The 22100-nt window shown below is 40.6% G+C and overlaps 1 protein-coding gene across 1 annotated transcript in view; it reads right to left on the bottom strand.

Moving 5' to 3' along the window:
• fras1 (Fraser extracellular matrix complex subunit 1) overlaps window positions 1-22100 on the bottom strand; it is a 290358-nt gene that overhangs the window by 69553 nt on the left and 198705 nt on the right. Inside the window, exons 28-30 of the mRNA XM_041998958.1 lie at window positions 17808-18131; window positions 7786-7945; window positions 7488-7666 (exon numbers count right to left, since the gene is read on the bottom strand). Coding sequence (XP_041854892.1) covers window positions 7488-7666; window positions 7786-7945; window positions 17808-18131 — 663 coding nt within the window. The remainder of the gene's footprint in view (window positions 1-7487; window positions 7667-7785; window positions 7946-17807; window positions 18132-22100) is intronic.

Raw genomic sequence — 22100 nt, 5'->3', positions numbered from 1 at the left:
TGAGCTCCAAGTCACTACCAAGAGTGTGTACATAGCTTTCACATTTCCAAGTGAAATTTACGCCCACTTGTCCCCTCAGGTTTAAAAAACAAAGAGGTGATGGCCATTAAGTAAAACTAGGGAAATCAATAAAGTTGTCTACAAACCATCGGGTGAAATCCCAGCACTGACCGCCATCTGTGACAGTATGTGAGGTAACTGCAGTAAAATGAGGTAAAAAATGGCCAGAAGTCAGCAGCAACAACATTTCAGCCAATGCTAAGTTGCTCCTCAGTGTTGGGCTTTATTACAAAAAACCAGTCCCGACACTTCAAAGGAGTTATCAGCCAAACTTCACACTTTGCTGACTCATCCATGACCTCCACCATAAAAGTTTCATGGTCTTACAACAGCAACAGACTACTTCCGCTGTTGTTGTGAGAAGAAACACTGTAAAGCACTTAATGCAACCACTGAGGTTAAAAGGTGCTATAAAAGTGCAGGGGCATTTACAAGAGAGATCATTCACACACTGGTGGTTCCTGTCAGGTTAGCTGCTTTTCTTCTGAGGACAGAGAGCACCGCTGCTTCCCCAAGCTTGTCCTACTTTTTACACCTCAAGTTTTGACTTCTGACCTCAGTACTTTTACAGTCTTATGAAACAGCTGAGGATTTTAATTACACTTCAAGATCATATTATCTGGAATCGTGATAAGTAATAAAGAAGCTGGTGTATAACTCTAATTCCCTCTACCATCTTCCCTTGAATAAAACAACTAGTTTCTGCCCAAGCAGCTTTTTGTTTGTACTTTTATATCAAACACACCCCTGATATGCAGCAGCAGAGGCCTTGGTTGCTCATCCTGAATTCAATTTCTGTCCCTACTTACTTATTCTGCTGCTGCTTGCCTCTGTCACATTAGCTGCATTTTTGGGAAAGAAAGTTCAAGAAACTTGTAGTCGGCTCCACAGACAGAAGTAATGTACCAGCAGCATGAAGCCTGGAGACAGAGCCACCAATCACAAGTAATGTGCTGTCACGAGAGTCTGTGTCGAGTCAGCTGGATTTATCGAAGGTGGTGCTGCTGCAGTAAATTACTGATTATGCAGTAGATTCGACTCCATATAAATGTCATACTGGATTTTTTATAAACATGGTTTTAAAATCCAATAAATTCTACAATGAAACTTAAAGAAAAGAGTGTGATGTAAAGACACAACCCCCCAATTACTGATCTGTATGACTCATTTTTTGCTGGAAAAAAACACATAAAAGACGTCTCTTGGACCACAGTCTGTGAAATCATTATCTGGTTCTTTGACAAATCTTTAGTTCATTCATAAAGCAGCCTCATAAGTACCGACAAGAACCAGGATAAGAAATCAAATATGTCCAATTTTTTAATCTATTCATTCCTTAACTTGATCTTAAAATCCTTATGTTTACTTACAAATCTCTCAATCAGTTTCCAGCATATCTTCAGGATGTTTAGTCCCATATTTTCCTAATAAAGCTCTTTGCTCTCAAAATGCTGCCTTTCTTGTGATCTCTAGAGCGTCCAGAAGTAAGATGGGAAACAGAGCCTTCAGCAGTTGTGGCACGTTCCGATAGAACCAGCTCCACTAAGTTCGTGAGGTGGGCACAGTCTCCAGGCTTATCCATTTTTAATGGGGTGGTCAAGGTAAGACATGAGGTATTGTGGGCTGGTAAGTCGTGCACCCTGGGCATTTGACGTTGCTCTGAGTCAACCAAGTGCAGCTGTTCTTGTGTTGCAGCTGCTGGAATCTGCTGTCGGATGTGTGCCTCATATCCACCCATATTTAACACACTTGTTAGCCAAGCATCAGCTTTTGTCACATTCTTACATTAACTCAGAAAACACTCCATAAACTTCAACTGGTCCAGGATTCTGCTGCCCACCTGACTACTAAAACCCTGTCCTCTTCCCAGATCAGCCCTGTTCTACAGCAGCTTCATCATCCCGCTCCTCCATACCTGTCCTCTCTGGTCCACACTGCTATCCCTTCTCATTTCCTCAGATCTTCTTCTATCCATCTCACTGTCCCCTCGCCTCATTACCATGGCGACCAGGGATTTTAGCTGCTTTGCTCCCAAACTATGGAACTCCCTTCTTCTGTAATATTGACTCCATCCTTCTCTTTAAATTCCTCCTACTCTTTAAATCTCATCTCAAAACCCACCTGTTTAAATATGAAACATTGGCCATGATAGAGTTAATAACTGCAGTGAAACTAATTTGGCTGTTGAGCTGCTTATGTTGTCAAATCAGAGGAGCTGAAGCAAAACCAACTAAAAATAAACAGGTGAGATTATTCATAAATATTTATTTCATGTCTTTATTGAACTCTGAACTAGTCCTGCAGCTGGACAGAATAAATCCTTCTTTTTCAGAGCAGTGTAACAGATGTGAGTCTGCTGTTGGCTGGTTATTCTGGCGAGACCATCAACACCATCCACAAGAAAGGACAGAGCCGTCTGTACTTTCTAAGGAGGCTGAGGTCCTTCAACATCTGCAAGAAACTGCTGCTGATGTTCTACCAGACTGTGGTGGCCAGTGTCCTTTTCTATGCTGTGGTATGTTGGGGAGGCAGCATAAAGAAAAGGGACGCAGCACGGCTGGACAGAGTGATCCGAAGGGCAGGATCTGTGGTGGGCACAGAGCTGGACTCTTTGGTCTCAGTGACAGACAAAAGGACCTTGGACAAGATCCTGACCATCCTGGACTCCTCATCTCACCCTCTGCACAGAACTCTGAGCAGGCAGAGGAGTGTGTTCAGCCCCAGACTACTGTCCCTGACCTGCTCCACCAACAGACTCAAAAACTCTTTCGTACCCCGGGCCATCCGGCTGTACAACATCTCGCTGAGGGCGCAGGGGTCACAACCACTGCCATAGTCTGAATAGTTTTTATGGACATGTGCCTTTTTCTCATTTGGAAGCACACTTGCTCTTATCCCATTCTGTAAACACTGTCTCAGCAGTTCTTGCACATCCTGCACTTTTTCACTCATGCACCTTGTTTGGCTACCACCGTCAACATATGTACATACTTGATCACCTGTACAGTATATATGTACATAGATCATAATAATGGTCTTCTTTATCTACCGTTGCCTCTATTTAATTTTAAATTAGTCTAGGTATGCTTAAGTACTAACCCCTAATGTCAAGTACTAACCTGTATATGTATGTATATGCTACTGGATGCTTGAATTTCCCTCTGGATCAATAAAGTATCTATCTATCTATCTCTATTCCCCGTCTGTGGAGCTGCCCTGCTCTCCGCCGTCTGGGTGACTGTAGTTCAGCAGCTGGAGTTTGTGTTTAAGTGGCTCCTTCATTTGGGTGCCAGGACCTGGCTGAAGAAACACCAAATGGCTTCACAAGGACCTTCTACATTTTCTGTTTATTTAACTCGGAAATGTATTTTGTCTCTTTGGGTGACTGATATTGCTCCAACTCTCAACCAGTGGCTGCTTTCATTGACTCATCCCTTTTGAGGCTTAAAGCATTTTCATTCTATCGTACTTGGGATTCGTTTTTATCTATTTGAATTTAAGCTTGTTTGGAGGAATGGTGAGCAGTCGTAGCTCAGCTTGATGCTGTACCTAGACATTCACAGACTTCATGTTTCTGCTTTTTATTATTATTATTATTCTTTTCCTGTGTGTTGTCCTCTCCGTCTGTGTTTCCTGTTTGTTGTTCACTGCTTTGCAAAAAAAGTTCAATAAAAATATGTTAAAAAAAACTCTGAACTGTGAAATGACATTTTATGACAGTGATTTTATTATGGAACCAACAGGAAGTTAGAGTGAAAGTTTTTGTCTATTACATTTTAAGCTGTGAACCTCCCTCATTTATAATCTTCTTATAATCCCCACTAGAGGAAAAAACACAAACTCATTTTATGACCTTTTAATTATATTTCACGACAAGTTACAAGAAACAAACCAAGTAAGTGAAGAAAAGGAAGGAAAATCTCAGCAACACTGACGCAGAGGCACCCAGTCTCAGTAAATGATTCATTTAAGTGCTGCAGCTTCTTTTCTGCAGCACGTTTCAAAGCAGTTCAGAGAAAATACCACATGTTCATAGAAATCCAGCAGAAGTCGACAACTCCACCCTGACAGCAGTAGGTGCACAAAGCAGCAGCTGGGTTATGACCAGACTGTACATTTTTTAGGTAAAAGGAAAAAAAATGAAGAATATTTTACAACTTCCTAAAAACAAGTTTTACATGGCAATGAAAAAGAGGCAGTAGAGACGAGAGGGAAAAGTACAAAGCTACAGAAGGAGAGGAAAAGATGTTGAAAAGGTCAGAAACTGCAGGAGGGAAGAAGAAAGCAAACACAAGTATGAGCGTGAGCTTCAAAGAATACACCAGCAACAGAATAAAAATGAGAGAACAAAAACAAGGCAGGCACATCTCTGCCGCCATCTACTCCCCTTTTTCTTTCTTTCTGGCTGAGGTTTGCATTTATTTTCATGCCTTCTAGAAATAGTTTAAATAATCATCTTATGTTGGTAAATTCATAACTCATTAGCATATGCTTACATTTATAGTAATGAACACAATATATCTATATCTGGTTTTCTTTTAAAGCTTCTTTGTTTCTGTTGTGAACCTTGTTACTATTGATGAGAATCAGTTTGAGTTTTGTAAGGCTATGATTAATTTTACATTTCCGTCTCAGGTCTCCCTGAAGCCGGGTCTCCATCCCTATGTTTTCATTTGCATTTAGAAGATGTGAATCAGAAAAGGAGGATGGAGATGATCAAAGGAAAAGCATATGCTGCTTGAGGGGTTTTAGTCCATTTCACAGAGAACTCGATGCATTTAAAAGGAAACAAAGAGGTGTTTGGGAATTGCATCTGATCTGGCAAAGGTTTAAATGAAACCAGTAACCGACTGTTTCCTGTCTAAACCAGCAAACAATGCACTCATGTGGCTGACTGGCACCTTCTAGGATATAATAACCTGGATATCCCCAGAAGGTAAAAGCATTCCTGAACAAGAGCTCTCTCCATTATTCTCATTAGGATATTCACCTTATTGTTTTTTTTTTTCTTAAGGTTTATTTACAGTTAGGACAACTACTACTTCTACTGAATTACAACCACATGAAATGTAGCTCATACCCTCTGGCAACACAACACAGCCCAGTTTATCCACCTTAAAGGTCCAGCGTGTAAGAACTACTGACATCTAGTGGTAAAGACGGGCACAGCAATGACTTCAAACGCCAAGCACAGTTGTGAATTTATGGTGGCCAAATGTATTTATCCCAAATGACACCTGTCAAAGAAAGTTTTAAAGCTTCACACACAATGTTGTTGGTCCATTCAGAGACACCGTAGTAAAAGATGGTGGCACAAATACGTGGACCCACAACAAGTAGACATACATGGTTCATTCTAAGAGAATTAAAACATAACAGCTAGAGTATATAGTGTATATTATTGTTAGTTTTAGTAAAGTTACCAATAGAAACACAGCCTTTAATTATATCTATTTTTCTCTCATTGACTTTTGATTTTTGTTGCACGCTGAACCTTAAAACCAGTGTAAACATTTCTTTTTGTGGCTTTACAAAAAATGGCTTCAGATTGGTTGAGTGCCCACAGCTCGCAACATGGAGTTGGTCGAGCATTTAGACTTCATAGCTGAGCTACTGGAGCATAAACCATTAACAAAATTCCCTCTTTTTTACCACATCACCCCTGCAGCAGCTGAACTGATTCCCAGTTAAATCAAGAACAGAATTTAAAATCCTCCTGCACACATTCAAGGCCACCCTCATCCTCCTGCAGATCTTCCTTCTCCGTGCACCTCACTGCACCCCCCAGCTGCCTCAGCGACGTGGGGAGGAGAGCATTCACCCACTCAACTCTGGAGTTTACTTCCACTGGACTTTTTGTAACATTGACTCTCTCCCTGTTTACATTCAGACTCAAAAGTCACCTGTTCAAGGTAACACACTCTGTAATTACATGTACCACCCAGCACCGCTTGTAGTCCATTTCTGTCTTTGTTAAAATTCTTTGTTATATATTTTGTAGCTGTTAAGTTTCTAGTGTAAACAGCAGCAAGTTGTTATTAATTACGTTGTTATGTGCGTTTGAATTGTGCAAAACCTAAACATTGCAATAAAAAAAACGTACATTTCGAAAAAACCTCTCAAATATTGCTAAAAGTTTTTATGCTCTCATGAGGTGGTTCTTCAGACATGTTGATACAAAAGTATATCACAAAAGTGTAATGGAAACACTTTTCTTGCATTTACACGTCCCCGGACGTGACGTAGGGGGTCACATGACCAGTTCATTTCGAGTAAAGATGATGAGGTATGAGTAGATGCACGAGGACACAGAATTCTTTTTTACAAATAATTAGAAATCCCTTTTCTCCTCAAAGCAGAGTGTCGCGGGACGAGATTTTCAAGAATAATGGCTCTTGTGCAAAAATCGCAATTGTACTTTGGGAAATTTGAGAAATATCGCTTTTATTTTGCGAAAAACTTTAATGGAAATGCAGCTATTATGTGTAGCTTATTAATCTGTATCACAAAAAATGGCTGCTTCTCTCATGGTGCACATTTTTACAATGGGTTTGTAATTTATTTGTTTTAAATGGCGTTTGTAGCATGACGTTTTGACGGCACTAATGCTTGACCGCTTGGCACAACTGGAAGGCACCATAAGACCGTGGGCTCTGCCATGTTCAACAAACACAGAATATTTTGAAAATAATGGGAAGTGATGTCACCATGCACATCCTCCAAAATAAATCCCCTTATCGACTGGTAAAAGATCTTCAGAATATTGTCTTTTAGAAGTGAATGTAAATGAGTCAGATCAGATTATTACAGTAATCTGATTACTCCTAGATATATGATTTAGATGGTCATGTAAACAGGCTCAGAGTTTTATAGAAATAATCATCTCAGAATGTCTTTAATCAGGAAAAATTTGCATTGTTACATAAATATCTGTAAATGAGTCGATATCGAATTAAATCAGGAAATTAGCGTGACATCCAGCCATGTTTACTTCAATCTCTGGAAAGGATCACTAGGTCTTTACAAAGCAAGTAGTTATTTGCTGTTATGTTAATATTAAACATATCACATATAAAACCTGTGAAGACCTGTCTGTATGCCAAGTTTCCCATTAGGGACAATAAAAATAACTTAAATTTGAAGCTTTAAAGGATGTGCTCATGTTATATGACCAGGAGGCTTACAGGAGTCCGTGTCTTAATGGGTCAAAGTAATTTTTATTATAAGATGGGGAGCTATGCAATATTAGACAGGCTGTGCCTTATTCTATACAAGCTCAGTCTTAGTGGACAAGACTGCTTGTAAGTTATATAATCTGCTGAGCAGCGGAGCCAGCATTATCAATGTGAGGCTGAATATGCTGAAACAAATATCTCATGTAGGACTGCAGCTGCATCACTGCTCTGGATCAACGAGTCATCTCTGACCTGGAACTGGAAGGAGTCGCTGTCGCTGCCCACACCAAAGTGCCGGTACCAGACTGTGCCATCATTCACATCCTGCTGGGTGAAAGACGTTGTTGGTGTGAAGCCTTGGTCGTCACTGAGGGCGGGGCGCCACCCTTCTGATGGGCTGTCTGCTGGCATGGTCACCAGCACCACCTCACCTGGACACACAGGATGGACATGGTAGCACATTTATCTAGCATGTGACTGAGAAACCTAATTAAATATAAAAAAATAGTTAAAAGACAAAGTGCGGCCTTAAATGGACTTGAGTTTGTACCATATTTAGGTTGCCCATCTGAAGCAAGGATTGTGTAGACAACATCATCAGTGCCGACTCCCTTATAGTTTGTCTGCAGATACTTCTTATCAAGTCGCACCATGCCTCCCTCCTTCACCCAAGTCATTGGCAGGGACAGCATAGTAGGAGAAGCCACGGCCTGGAAAAATAAACACAAGAATCCGAAGGCAGTTATTCATCAAATAAATTCACTCAAATCCTTTTCTGTGCAGCTTGATGCCCCTTCGTTCTGTGTTTTTTCTTCCTTCTCATGTCTGTATTTTCACTTTTATCCCAGGTGCCAGGTGTGAAGCTCAGTCAGCGGCCGACATCGGCTCTGCTGAGCAGGATTACCAAAGCTTTCGTGTTTTTCTTGACATGTGAACTGAGGGAAAACCTTCACAATCACATTTATTTTTGAGATGCTGTATTGATGCAGGTTAGAGTTGCCTCTCCTGGAGAATAAAGAGCAGGACTGTTAAGGGTGTTTGGAGACGATTGATGATTCATTGATGCCGGAGGCTGTTTCACTGCAAACACCTCCTGTTGTCATGAAGGTTTAGAAACTAGACCGCTGACCTGCTTAACCTGCCTGCTTCTAAATAAAAACAAGCCTGTCTACCTGCAATATGTCAACAGAGGCTCCAAATGTTGGAGAAAAGATTAGGAAACGTTCATAAAACTATTAAATAAAATTAGATAAATAAATAAAGAATATAACACACACATAATCAAGACAAATTTGGGTCTTAGGAGCAGTTTGAAGCTGAAGATTCCTTTTACTTGACACAAGAAAAGGGGGTGGGGAGTAAAAATCAACCTTAAATAAAAGTAATATGGAGAATATCAGTGCGTTTTAACATTTAAATCACATGATAATCTGTGATGCTAGAACTTTTATGTGGGGATAAAAGCTTCCAGGTGAACAAACATAACTTGTGGTTGTTGTATAAGAACCTTATTCTGAGTATGAAATAGGAAATCAGAAAAAAACATGAACATTGAAAAACTAATAAAGAAAACTGATGTTATTCATGTGTTTTGAGAAAAGCAGTGGACCAAGTATAGACCCTTGTAGAACTCCATTTCTGATGGTAAGAGGCCAAAATAAAAATCTTGGTTCTGTCTTTGAGATTAAATTAAATTAAATGAATGAAAAGTTATTTATTTCAGAGGGATAAATAAAGTAAAACTTAAATAAAATAGTATTTATTATTTGCTGTTAATCAAATTGGTAATTTCACAAATTTTCCGTGTTTTGCTAGCAGTGCAAAAACTGTATGTTTTATTAAGCCTAGGCAGCCCCCCCGAGCCCCTCAGTTTGGGAACCACATGGTTAGCCAAAACCAACCTAATCAACCAATGATCCATGGAGCCTTCGCTAAAAGAGAAGAATTGGATGGAGGATGGAGGTTCAGATCAGGCATCCCAAACTCCGGCCCTCAAGGCTCACTGCCCTGCAGAGTTTTGATGTTTCCCTGTTTTAACACAACTGACTGAAATTAATGGCTTATTAGCAAACTTGTGCAGAGCCTGACAGAGATTCATTTATTTTTAATCAGGTGTGTTGCAGCAGGGACACATCTAATACCTGCAGGATAGTGGGCCAATTTAATCGGTGTTATCAGCATGTCTTCCTGCTATACAAAAACACATCTGAAGCCTCGTAGAGCCCCGCTTTCCAACGTCCAGCCTTTCAACCTGCAAGTCTTTGGTGTTTTCCTCTTCAGCCCACCTGACTACAATGACTGAGTTACCACAGGAGATAATCAGCACAGAGGATAGTGGTCGTAGGTGGTAATGCATTACAAAGGTGTGAACAGACGAGCGAGACGAAGTGTGCGTTGCATGTGTGAGAGTCTGTGTTTGCAGATAACAACCTGCTGACCATCTGCAGCTCTTCTGCCTGCTGCTTGGCTGATCCAAATCACACCGTTTCAGGGAGGCAAAGCAAACAATCACAGACGAGCAGCAGAGGAAAAAAACAACAAACAACAAAAAAAGCCACATAAGTCAGCGTGGCGGGCTTTTAACTCACAGGACCACATCATCCCAGAGATTATCTTACACTCAGGATGAACACCTAAAGTTTTCAAGGACATTCAGACCAAGGTTCAACACTTTTTTTCAGCCTTTAGCAGACCAGAGGAACCTGTGAGGATTTACAAAACCACCAGGTTTTTCTCAGAACCTTTTCTGACCTGCTGCTGCAACCCTGCTTCCACGTTTACGAAATGAATACAGTGAAATGGTAAAAGAAATGATAAGAAAGAAGAAGAAACCAAACAAGCTTGATGGAAAATGGAAAACTGAGAAGAACTCTGCACATGTTGAAACATCAGAGAGGAAAAAGCACATTAGAGACAGGAGTCAAAACCCACTTAAGTCAAATTTATGCTCCCTTTACATACGGAAACAGGCACATTGAAATGTACAGCAACAAATACAATGGCCTCAGTAACAATAGTAAAAATGTGGAAAAGTCCTTCATCTCTAATTAATGTTTTGTTTTTGTTTTTGTGACTGATGTTTACCAGTAAACCTCAGATGCCCCAGTGCAAGTAAATGCAGCATATATGAGTGGTTATTAAACTTTTCTATAATGCCCCCTGTTTGGAGAAAAGAACACCCCCACCCCCATTGTCATGCATATGTTTGCATCTGACTTGTAGGATCAGATATAATGGCTGTTTATCATACTGGAAGTGACATGTCATGGTTTTTGTAGTATGGACCCCAGTGGGAATAGCTGGGATTGGGGTCCAAACAAAGAATAGAGAAAAACCTTCAAAAACTTATTGACTTCTTAAAACTCCTCACTTTTGTTGGATTTGTCCTAAAGAAACTAAAACTGAGACTTCTAAATGACAATGAATCATGTCCCACCTCCCTGTGCTGACTGCTTCCCACTAACAGTGAAGCAATGCTGCTCCCAGACCGAAATGAGCTGCAGCAAACTAACAAAACTGCTATGGCCCTAAAACAAGTAAATGAAGCCATATTTCTTATCTTCAGCCACAGTATCCTAGAAAACAAATGCATGAAATGCGTGTAATCAGAGACCTTTAAAGAGCTTTGAGTCAGCCAGCTTGACATAAACCTAAAGAAAGTTGATGCCAGATGCAGAGCTTTCTGGCTGTTGTCATAGAAACAGAAGCAAATGACTGTCGGATGGAGTCAAAGTCATCCATAAAACATCGGCCGGCCGTGATGGTCACACTGTTATAATGACAATGACGCTGTCTTCTCTCATAGTTCCAGGATCCCACTGGGGAGGGGGTGAACAGGACAAGTTGGTGGACTTGTTAAAACATAAGTTCACTCAGTCTATGTGGAAACATCTCCAATGGCATGCATGCATTCATTCATTTTCTGTACCGCTTAGTCCAGTTCAGGGTCACGGGGAAGCTGGAGCCAATCCCAGCAAATAGCAGGCGAGAGGTTGGGTTCACCTGGTCAGGTCGCCAGTCCAGCACATTCTCACAACGACCTCTATACTAGAATTTCTCCAAAACTCAACAGTCTTTTTTTCTCTGGCTCTTTTGAATCTTTAAAAGTATTATCCAGAAACCAGGAGTCCAGTCAACCCCACATATATCGCACATTATAAAAACATGTGGTTACCAGTGTGCTGTACATAAACCGCAGCCTCACAGCAAGAAGGTCGCTGGTTCGAGCCTCAGCTGGGGGGAGGTTCCAACCATTTTTCATCATCTGAAGTTCAAATTATTAAAAATTTGAGAAAATCTGGAAAGATTAATTGCTTTATCAATGTTATAATGGATTTGAGAATTGTGATGTACTGCTGGGAGAGTTGATGAGTTTATACTTCCACCCATTTCTTTTGAACAGGCACATTTAGTTGTGCTGATTTCTTTTCTAGTTCATTTCCAAGTTGTTTATATATTTGTGTCATAATTGAGGTCAAATAAACTTGAACCAGAAATGCTGCTAACATCTCAGATTATACGGAGTGACATTAGCAAATTTAACCGGCAATTTGTAAGTATTTATGGGCTTTAGAGCAACATTCTGTACGTGTCCTTCCAGAATATTTCAGCAAGACAACGGCTTTAAAGTAGAAGAGTCTGGGTCCTGAACCAACCTGCCTGCTGTCCAGAACCTTTGAGGGTCTAGGACAAACTGAAGTTCAGCTGTGGTAAACAAATATATGTAAATACTTGTGCCTTTAGATGCATAGACAAGAAAAGAAATCCAACATTTAAGCATCTTCTCCAGAAAAAAAAAAGTTTTATTCCAAGAGCAGAAGAACCTGTTACAGGTTGTAAAAAGGTCATTTTATTACGTGTAGCTCACCCACCTGCCTGCTGCTCCCACATCCACAACTTTTTTCATTTCTTAGAGTTCTTCTGTATTCAGCTCGAAGTTGTAAGAATGAACTCCTTTGGCTATAACGTTATGAAACTCTTCAAAAGTTAAAATGGGTAAGACTGAAAAGAATTTTGTGCCTGTCGGTATTTTTTACCCAAATACAGAATACGGTGCAAAAATAGTACTCTGTAAGAGAGTCGGCCTTTCTTGTAATCTTTTAAATTGGTCTCGAGCAACATTTCTCCAGCTTTCTGAAAGTCTTCTATAGTTTCCTCTTTTATTGGACATTTGGCTGCTTTTTCACCATTTTTCCAGAGCAATGTGTGTCTAGCCACTTAACACTGACCTATGAGCTGTACTGTCAGAAAATAGTTTTTTAACTGAACTGACTCTCAAAGACCTAAAAGGTTAAACTTGACATATATCTGCATGGTTTTAAATGTATTCTTAAAAGAAGACGTGCCAGTCCTAAACAGTGATTGCATCCACAGCAGATAAAGGGCACACTGGTGCTGTTTGGTTAAACAAACCCTGGTCTGCTTCCATGGATAGTTCGGTTTGTTTGGAGCAGTGTGTGGTGAGGACCAAAGATCCAAACTCTGGTCTGCTTTAAAACTGGAGGTCTCAGTTTTCTTGCAAGTGACCCTGGTGCAGTTCACTTACACTGTGAAAGCAAACGAACCATCAAGTGACCCAAAGCCAGGAAGGGATGTAGGATGCGTCACAGTGCAACATAGCTAGATAACTCTACGCCTCTTCTGCCGCTCATACTGGACAGCTTCTACTGAAAACTGCATTAGGTTTGAACACCAAAGTAAAAACAGAAACCAGACTGTAGAAACTTGGTTTTGCTCTATTATTTACTCTATTATCAACGAGCAGTTTTTGACCCCGGCCAATCAATGAATTCGATTTTCTTCTTCTTTCTTTTTGGTCAGTGGTCTTTTTGGGCAAATATCGCCCTCTAGTGAGCAGCTGCTGTAACTGTGTGACGTTGTCCAGGGGGCTTGGTCCGCTAGAGCAGAGGTCCTCAACCCTGGTCCTCAAGGCCCACCATCCTGCAGGTCTTAGATGTCTCCCTGCTGCAACACACCTGATTCAAATTCATGTCTCATTAGCAGACTTGTGCAGAGCTTGCCAGGGAGCCGTTTAATTTGCATCAGGTGTGCTGCAGAAAAAAAAAAACATGTCTAAGTAGGTTCAGACTGTGTGTTGAAGAGTAAGCTGCTCCTCTCAGATATTTACTTTCAAGCTCTTTAAAATAGGAAAAAAAGTATGTTTTACCCTTGAATACTTTACTACCACAAAAGGAAACAACTAATTATACCATTCTTCAGTAAGTATGAAGATAAGTGCTCAGCAGGACACCAGCTTTAACCACTCAGCCTCTAGCGTCTCCTTGACAACAGAGCTGAGCAATCACTCTTCCAAAGCTGGATGTGTGATCATGAAGAAAAGAAAAAAAATATCTTCCATCTCTTGTCAGGGAGTGAGAAGCCACTGGGTCTTTCAGTGGCTTTAAGAGTCCTCCCAGTAATTGAAAGCCAAGGGTCCTGCTTCCTATTCTGCCAAGCTCACATTCAGCTCAGAGCTCAGGCTCCATCAAGACAAAGTCCATCCATCAAAGAGTCATAATGGTCCTGATTAGCCTCCTGCTTTAGACCTCAGCAACCCAACGTTCAGGGAGGCTACCGGGCATTGATATCTGCCTGGATGGAGGGCTGGAAATGACAGAAACTGCCTTAAAATGCCACAATCTGAAAACTTAATCATGGGTTTGTATTTGTTAAAGTTCAGGCCGAGTCAATAATTAGACTTATTGGAACTAATGAGGGCGGTTGATAAAGTTTAAAGAGAGGTTTTCACGACAGTTTGAAGGGTTTAAATGGCCTTTTTATTTTAGGTTTCTTTCATTATTATGTGCTTTTAATTGCTTTTTTAAACTTTTGAACTGATCTGTTTCCTGTCACCTCTGAACATGAAGATAACAAACATCCGTTCTTCAGTTAAAGGTAATTTTTTTTTTCATTTCCAGTTTCACACAACCTTTTTACAACACATTTTCTAAAATCCAGGTTCGGCATGAGCCTCAGGTGGAGGAGTTCAGATATCTCGGGATCTTGTTTGCGGTGATGGTAGGATGGGGTGATAGATGGGCAGACAGATTGGGGCTTCGTCAGCAGTAACGAGGGCGCAGCTCTGGTCTGTTATAGTGAAGAGAGCTGAGCTGAAAGGCAAAGCTTTCAATTTACTGGTCTATCCTCATTCCAACCCTCTCCATCAGATGTGGGTTGTGTCCGAAGGGAGGAAATCGCAGATACAAGCGGCTAAAATGAACTTCTTTTGGAAGGTGGTTGGGGTCAGCCTGATTGGATGAGGAGCTCTCACACCCAGAGGGAGCTTGGTGTAGAGCTGCTGCTTCTCCAAATTGAAAGGAAACATCTGAAGTGATTTGGTAATCTAATTAGGATGCCTCCCCTTGGAGGTTTTCTAGGCATGTCTTCCTGGGAAGAGACCTCGGAGCAGACCCGGGACTCGCTGGAGGGATTAGATTTCCCTTCTATCCTGGGAACAACTTGGACTGCATACATAACAAGGAATATGCTGTGTGTTCACTGACCTTAAAAAAGTCATGGGATAGCACGTGCTTGGATTAATAGTCACTCAGATTGATCAATATGTTGCAATAAATAATAATTCAGATTTATCTAAAGTTACCCGTGTGATACCTCAAGGTTCCATGCTGGGCCCTAGACTATATAGTGTACATAAGTGACATCATGTATCTGAGATGTTGACACCGATTCGTTGCTCTAATAAAAGTTTGGAATAACTTCTGAGTACAGTGGAAAGTTAATGACATTTCTTAAAGGATTTTGTTTTCTGCTCAAAAATTACATAAAAAAAAATAGCTTATGTCTCTACAATTACAAACCCATCTAAACCCTCTTGGTAAGAGTTGGACAGAGGTGGAAGATTAACACTGGGAGATGCCACTGTGTTAAAACAAATAGGAAAATATAAATTATTTTCTTTTTGTCAATGTTTTTGCATGTTTCAGTATATAACCTAGGGATGGGTGATTAATCGATAATATCGATTAATCAAAATTTCTGTTATGGCAATTTATTTTTATGACAATCAGTATTTTTTCTTCTATTATATGCACAGCAAATGCTCTCCTTGGGCTTCCATAGTTAGCAGCAGACTCAGCACTAACAGATATACAGTGAAGAGAGCCGTCACACACCTGGAATTCAGATGTACATATAACAGTGAGAAATCCTGCAATTTTTGAGATGCAAAAGACAACTTCAGCGCACAAACTCTCGTTCAGAGACAGCCAACACCAGGGGAATTATTTGTGCAGTGGGTCCTGTATGATAAGGATCCAGATGGAAAAAGACCACAGATGGAGTTGTGCTGCACATCTCTGTGCAGGACATGAAGCAATTTACACTGAAAAAAATGATGATATTAACTTTCTTTGCTGTCATTCATTCATGTAAATAAATAAATAAATAATGAATAAATAAATAAAACAAACAAATTTGCATGCAAAAGCTTTAAGTTTAATATTCTTTTTAATAAGTTGAATATGCTTTTAAGAACGAAAAGGAAAAAATGTATTGAAATTGGAAACTGGATTTGGTTTAGAAAAAAAAGTGAGATTTTATTTTTAGGCCATAAAGCCCAGCCCTCAAATAACCCTTTAAAAATCTGCTGCTGTAGACAAAAAAGGACCAGAGAAGCACGAATCAACATGTAGTGCAATGTTACAGAGGTTTTAGTAAAGAGACGTTTTTCAGTTCGGTGTTGGCTGTGATGGAGGTCCTCGTCATCCGATGAGGAACGTGGGACACACGACTCAGTCCCAGTCTTTAAAATCATCTCCAGAACTTGGTCTGCAGTACAGTTTTACTTTTGTAATGCCATTTTATTGAAAAGTAGCTAAAAAGTGGACATAAAAACTACAAACAGGTGCACTCATTCATGATACTTACACTTGTATAAACAGGGAAATACAGTATTTACGTTCTCTCTGGTAGAGTTCATATGTCTAGATGCAACTGGCCAATTTTCTCGATTAATCTCTCCTTTTAATTGTGTGACCCAGTAAAATTACACTGATGTCACCTTGTTTACATCCATCTCACCAATAATCAACAATACAGAGGGAAAGATCTATAACTGCCATCTGTCATCAGCCAATCAAATCCATGTAACTAGGCAGAAAATAGTGATTTTGGATGGAAAACTGCTCTCAAAGGGAGATTTTTTACTAAATGTGGTTTTATCCCATGATGCATAATTTTGGCCTTCTTTTACTTCCGGTTTGGTGGATTGTGGTCATAGCGAGATGAAACTTAGATTTTTGGAATCTGTGAGATGTGTACTTTTAGTAGTTGTATCATTTATTCTTGTATGCGGATGGACAAGAAGATCCATAATTCGTGTTCATATATTTTTGCAGACTTTGTTTACCTGCTCTTCTAATTGTTGTCTTAACTGTATTTGGTGGTAATAGAAATGTTTTAAAGAGATTTTACTTGAGATTCTGGACTTTGTTACTTGTCTATGCCATGATAATCCCTTTGTCTCAACCAAACAAGTCAATAAGGACGGAGTAGAGACAATGGGACAGAGATTCCTTCAGCTTTCCATCAGCTTGTCTGTTCTGTCTGATGCACGACAGGCTGCAGCATCTGAACATTTCACACTAAAATGAATCCTGCTATGTGTGTGTGAGAGAAAGTGGGGTGTTATTGATTTGGAGAGAAGGAAGAAGCAGAGGAGTTTAGCCTGAAGCTCTCCATCTGCACACAGCCAGACAAACAGAGCTGCCCTCTAAAATATAACTGAAACGGTTTTTTCCAGGAAAAAATGAAAATGGAGGGTTTTCTTATACTGTAATTTATGGCTAAAAAAGGGCAAAAAAGGACTCAGCACACAAACAAACTCACAGAAACTGGTCCTGCCAAACATCCCCTCACTCCTTCCTATGATTCAGTCACAGCAGTCGACTCTCGCTGCAAGATAAGTGCGTCCTTGTGATAAAACGCTCACCAGAAGCGATGACAGAGGAGGGATGGCAGCTGCCATTTGAAAGGCCTGGCCCTGCTTCTTTTCTGTTTTGGTGGTGGCGCGACAGGGATCAGTCCGCGCCCCCAGGAAACTATTTTCAGGGATAAGGTCAAGGTCATGTCAAGCAGAAGTACGGTGATGAATACTGATGCTGATGCAGGGAAAGGAGTGTAGAGGACTGGAGTGTGTGCCAGAAATGTAAAGATGCGGATGAAAGTTTGAAGCTAGTTGGTAATATCACTTTTTACAGTGTGCTCAACTTTAGCCAGTTAATGGCAGTCACAATCAAATATCTGCTCACATTACAACACGACTGACAACTACTTCCACGCCTTGTGGCGTTAAAGGTCTTCAGGGGACCCAGCTGGAAGATCGTATGTGCCCCATTGTAGCTATGCTGGATTCAAACCTGGGTCTCCCTTATGTACGTACATCTTTAAATGACTATTAAAGTTCCTTCTGTACTCATGGAGATTATATATAACAGACCAGTGGGGAGCAGCAGACCTGTCAACCTCCTAATCCTGGAATTTGGAAAGCAAGAAGTTGCTTCATAAATATTACACATTACCCCAAAGCAAGACTCTCCCGTCTTTCCTTCCTACCTTCTGGGTGATTCGGATTTGCAGCAGGATATTCTGGTAGCTGTGGCCATCATTAACCTGCAGCACCACTCTGTCCTCCACCTCCTCCGAGCCATCATGCATATACTGGATCTGTTCCCGTGACAGCTCCTCCAGCTTGAATCTGCTCAGTGCACGGTCACCATGGAGACGGGTCAGCCGGCCATGGCGGGGTGGTTCAAGGACCATGACCAGAACATCGGCTGGGTTGTCAGGGTCATCAACATTCAGGGTGGACTTGGTGATGGTTGCCAGGCTGCCACGGCCCTCCACGGGTAAAGGAGCGAGGGTCACCACTCTAGGAGGCTGGAAATAATTTTATAAAACAGGATTAGAGGCTAAATCATTTCAGTCTCACTGGCACCACACAGACAGATTCAATTAAGACTTTAGATCCTTCTTTAAGTTCTTTAAGGTAATAAAAAGAAGGAGACGGAAACCACTTTTTAAAGTATAAATGGGCCAGCTGGGATCACAGCTCGAAGACGGGAGCTTTCCTCCAGAGACTCTAAAACTGTCAGATGCTGCATTTTCTCTCAGCATGGCGCTCTGGCAACCTGCTGCCAAAGGAAATGAAGATGAAGGGAAGCAGGAGGTTAAGCAGGGCACATCATTAAGCTGCATCCAGCAGTACCTGAAGTCTTGCTGCAGCTGGAAAAAGATTTGTGTTGTTCACAAAGTCAAAGAGAGCGGGAGGCTTCGTGCTGGGACTTTATCCAGAAGCCAGTTTGTCCGCTTGCATTTGTACTTTCAGGCTTGCAATGAACGCAGGATCAGAGGGCAGAAAGAGGACATTAATATAAGATTTAACATTTCTTTTTCCAGATTTTCCTTTTCCAAGAACCTGAACAATAATTTATCATCACTTTATCTTTATTTTTATTATTTTCATATAAGAAACAAAAGTTTATTTATTTCTCATTCCCTTATGTAGATTTTAGCTTCTTTTTGTTCATTTTTAATATTTAATATTGTTATTTTTAAAATCTTATTAAAATAAAATATTTTATTTGAAGCATATTATTATTTTTAAAGAGCTGCGTAAAGCATTAAGCTGTTAAAAATAAAATAAAATAAAAAATTAAATTAAATTAAATTAAATTAAATTAAATTAAATTAAATTAAATTAAATTAAATGTTCGGGGGAAAATGCTTTGTGGAACAACACCCTGTGAGAGTAAAAACAAGCAGCACTCATCATGATGCGGGGTCATCAGGTCCTTGTGGGCAGCTGGATGAATTCCAGTTTTCAGTCAAAGAAGATGCATAAAACAAGCTGGCGCTCAAGAGAAGGACGACTCATCCTCACCAAAGCGACCTTTGGCTCAGACTCCCGACTGAGCTGGAAAACCCTGAATAAGCATGCTGTCTGCAGTCACTTGACAAGTTTTCTTTTGAGGCGTCAGATGACTTTTCTTCCAGAGACAGATGACTTAGTCCTCGGCGCCAGCCTAGATCCTGTTCCACCTGCACTCCGATCCACACAATCCAGGAAAAGATTTCCTATATGCTGATGGTGGCTGAAGGTGGGTGTGAGGGGCTTTACATCATGCTAAGACATGCTAGCTCAGTAAAGGCAAGCACTGAAATCTCCTCCTGAGGCAGAGAAAACAAACGCCGGCAGACTCAGGTGGGAGGGCTAAGCCTTTATCTTGTGAAGGGGAGGTGAGGTTCACTTTTGGGAGAGAGCTGTTGTCATCCATGGGGCCCTGAGGGCTCTGCAGCACTTCAACAACATGCAGCTTTTTGTTGCCATTTCCGATCACTATTTCTTGTTTGTTAATGTTTTTGTTTAGTTTCTCCTGCTGTGGTTTAAGCTGGATAGACTTCACTGGAACAATGAGAAGTGGGAGTGGATTTTATCCGTCCGGCTGTGAGCCTCTTGGTTCCTCACAGTTTATCTCCACTTCTTTGCTCATTGTTTGTGTGCTGTGGCCAAAGAAAGAGAAAGCTGATATTCTGGGCTGGGGTTCAAATTCACTCTTTTATGTTTTATTACGGGGTATGAAAAATGAAAGGGTGATATCAGAGAGCTTAGAGCTAAAGAAATAATTAGAAAAAGGTAAAAATTTCACCTGTAATGAAAACACAGGCTGTACAAGCCCAGAACATGCAACATCACTTTTATAGAGCTGCCACTAGATATGTGAGTATCCATTTATTTCTAGGCCAGAAATAAAAGACGCTGTTTTTACTTTTATCAGGTAGTTTTATACACTACTTTGTGTCTCCAGTAAGTATGTTTCCATAATGGAAAACAAAGTTTATATTAATCTCAGTATGAACAATAACAAATATCCATTCTGCTGATGTGCAGAATGCAATCATTTTCTTTCAAAGAAAGACATTTTGGGAAAACAAAGATTTATATTTTTTTCTTTTAAAAAAGGAGTGTAAACAACAAGAGCACAGAGAGTCACGTCAGTGTGAGTGATGCTGTTTGATGTAGACTGAAAGGAGGAATTTCACAGGACTGAGCGTCTGTTTCCGCCTGTGACTGGTTCATATGTGTTTTATGGAACAAGTTCAAACATTGAAGAATAGCAGAGTGAGCTAATGTTTGTTTTCAGAAATCTGATGATCAACAGTTGCAGCCGCCACATGATGTACAGCACTGTGCAAAAGTCTTCAGCCGTCCTCGTTTTTTTATTTCATAGCCAGGAAAACAGGAAACAGGAGCAGCAATTATTTTAACCATACTGAAACACATATGAGGGTACAGAAGCAGTACAGCGGTACAGTTCCAGGGGTGTCCAGGTCTGGTCATCGAGGGCCGCAGTCCTTCAGGTTTTAGATGTTTCCCTGCTCCAACACTCCTGGATCAAATTGAATCAACAACTTGTTATCAGGTTTTGCTCAAGCATGCTGACCCATTATTTGATTCAGGTTCTGCAGCAGGAAACATCCAAAACCTGCAGGACAGCAGCCCTCAAGGGCTGACTTTGTTCAACCCTGGTTTAAACCCTCTTAGAATACCTTTTTTTTTTTTTTTAAACCCTAACCCTTTCTAAAAGTAGTCTGAAAATACGAACAGGATTCTGAAAAGCTGGCACCTCCTCCTCTGAGCCCAAACTCATTTAAGAAGGGCTGAAGCAGGTCCCATGGTCTGATGAGTTGACATTAAAATTCTTGTGGGAAATTATGGACACCTAATTCTCTGATCTAAAGAGAAGAGGCATCATCCAGCTTTTAATCAGGTAAGGAGGATCATTAGTGCACATTTCACTATTCATTTGTACATTTAAGAAGACATGATTGCACATGCTACCAACCTGAGAACATCTGGTTTATTTCAGCCACATTTGACATGTATTACGAGGCCCTGATTTTCTTTATCTGTAAATTTTCTGTGTCTGCAGCACTTACTGTATTTACAACTTAGACTCGTCACTCATGAGCAGCTACAGGCCGATATCAAACCTCCCCTTTCTTAATAAGATTTTAGAAAATGCTGTATTTCAACAGCTGTGCAACTTCCTGACACTAAATAACTGTTTTGATGTCTACCAGCCAGGTTTTCGGCCACAGCACAGCAGTGAGATGCTCTAGTTAAGGTCTTTAATGACATCCGCTTGAGCACAGATAGTAGAAACATCAGTCCTGGTACTGCTAGATCTCAGTGCTGCATTTGATGCAGTTGTCCATAACATCTTACTAGACCAGCTGAAAAACTAATTTAAAAATCTAAATGAACCAAAATAACCTGTGGGGTTCCCCAAGGCTCCGTCCTCGGGCCACTGCTGTTCAACATTTACATGCTGCCACTCGCTCACATTATGAAAAACAACTAAATTTGTTACCACAGTTGTGCTGATGGCACACACACATCTACATAACCACCTGCTGCTGCTCGAGTCCTCACTAAGACCATGAATGTAGATCATATAACTCCAGTCCACAGATCTGTACACTGGCTTCCTGTCTGTCAAAGAACTGACTTCCTGCTTTTAGTTTACGAAGACCTGAATGGTTTAAGACCAGACTACATTCAGGATCTTCTGGTTGGTTATGAACCCTCAGGTCATCAGGGTCAGGTCTACTTTCTGTTCCCAGTGTCAGAACTAAACGTGGAGAGGCAGCGTTCAGCTTTTATGCTCCTCACATGTTGAACACACTACCAGTAAACTGCAAGTCTGCTGACTCAGCAGTTTACTGGTTTAAGGCTTTCAGGCTTAAAAACTTTTCTATTTGCTGCCTTTTATTAAAACAACTAATTCTACAACCATCTCTGCAATGCTTTAATATTTTATTTAAAGCTATTTGAATGGTCTTGTA

The sequence above is a fragment of the Melanotaenia boesemani genome, chromosome 11 (genome assembly GCF_017639745.1).
Source record: "Melanotaenia boesemani isolate fMelBoe1 chromosome 11, fMelBoe1.pri, whole genome shotgun sequence".
In the NCBI taxonomy this organism is placed as follows: domain Eukaryota; kingdom Metazoa; phylum Chordata; class Actinopteri; order Atheriniformes; family Melanotaeniidae; genus Melanotaenia; species Melanotaenia boesemani.
The sequence above is the reverse complement of the archived record's forward strand: the minus strand, read 5'-3'. Positions and strand labels throughout refer to the sequence as shown.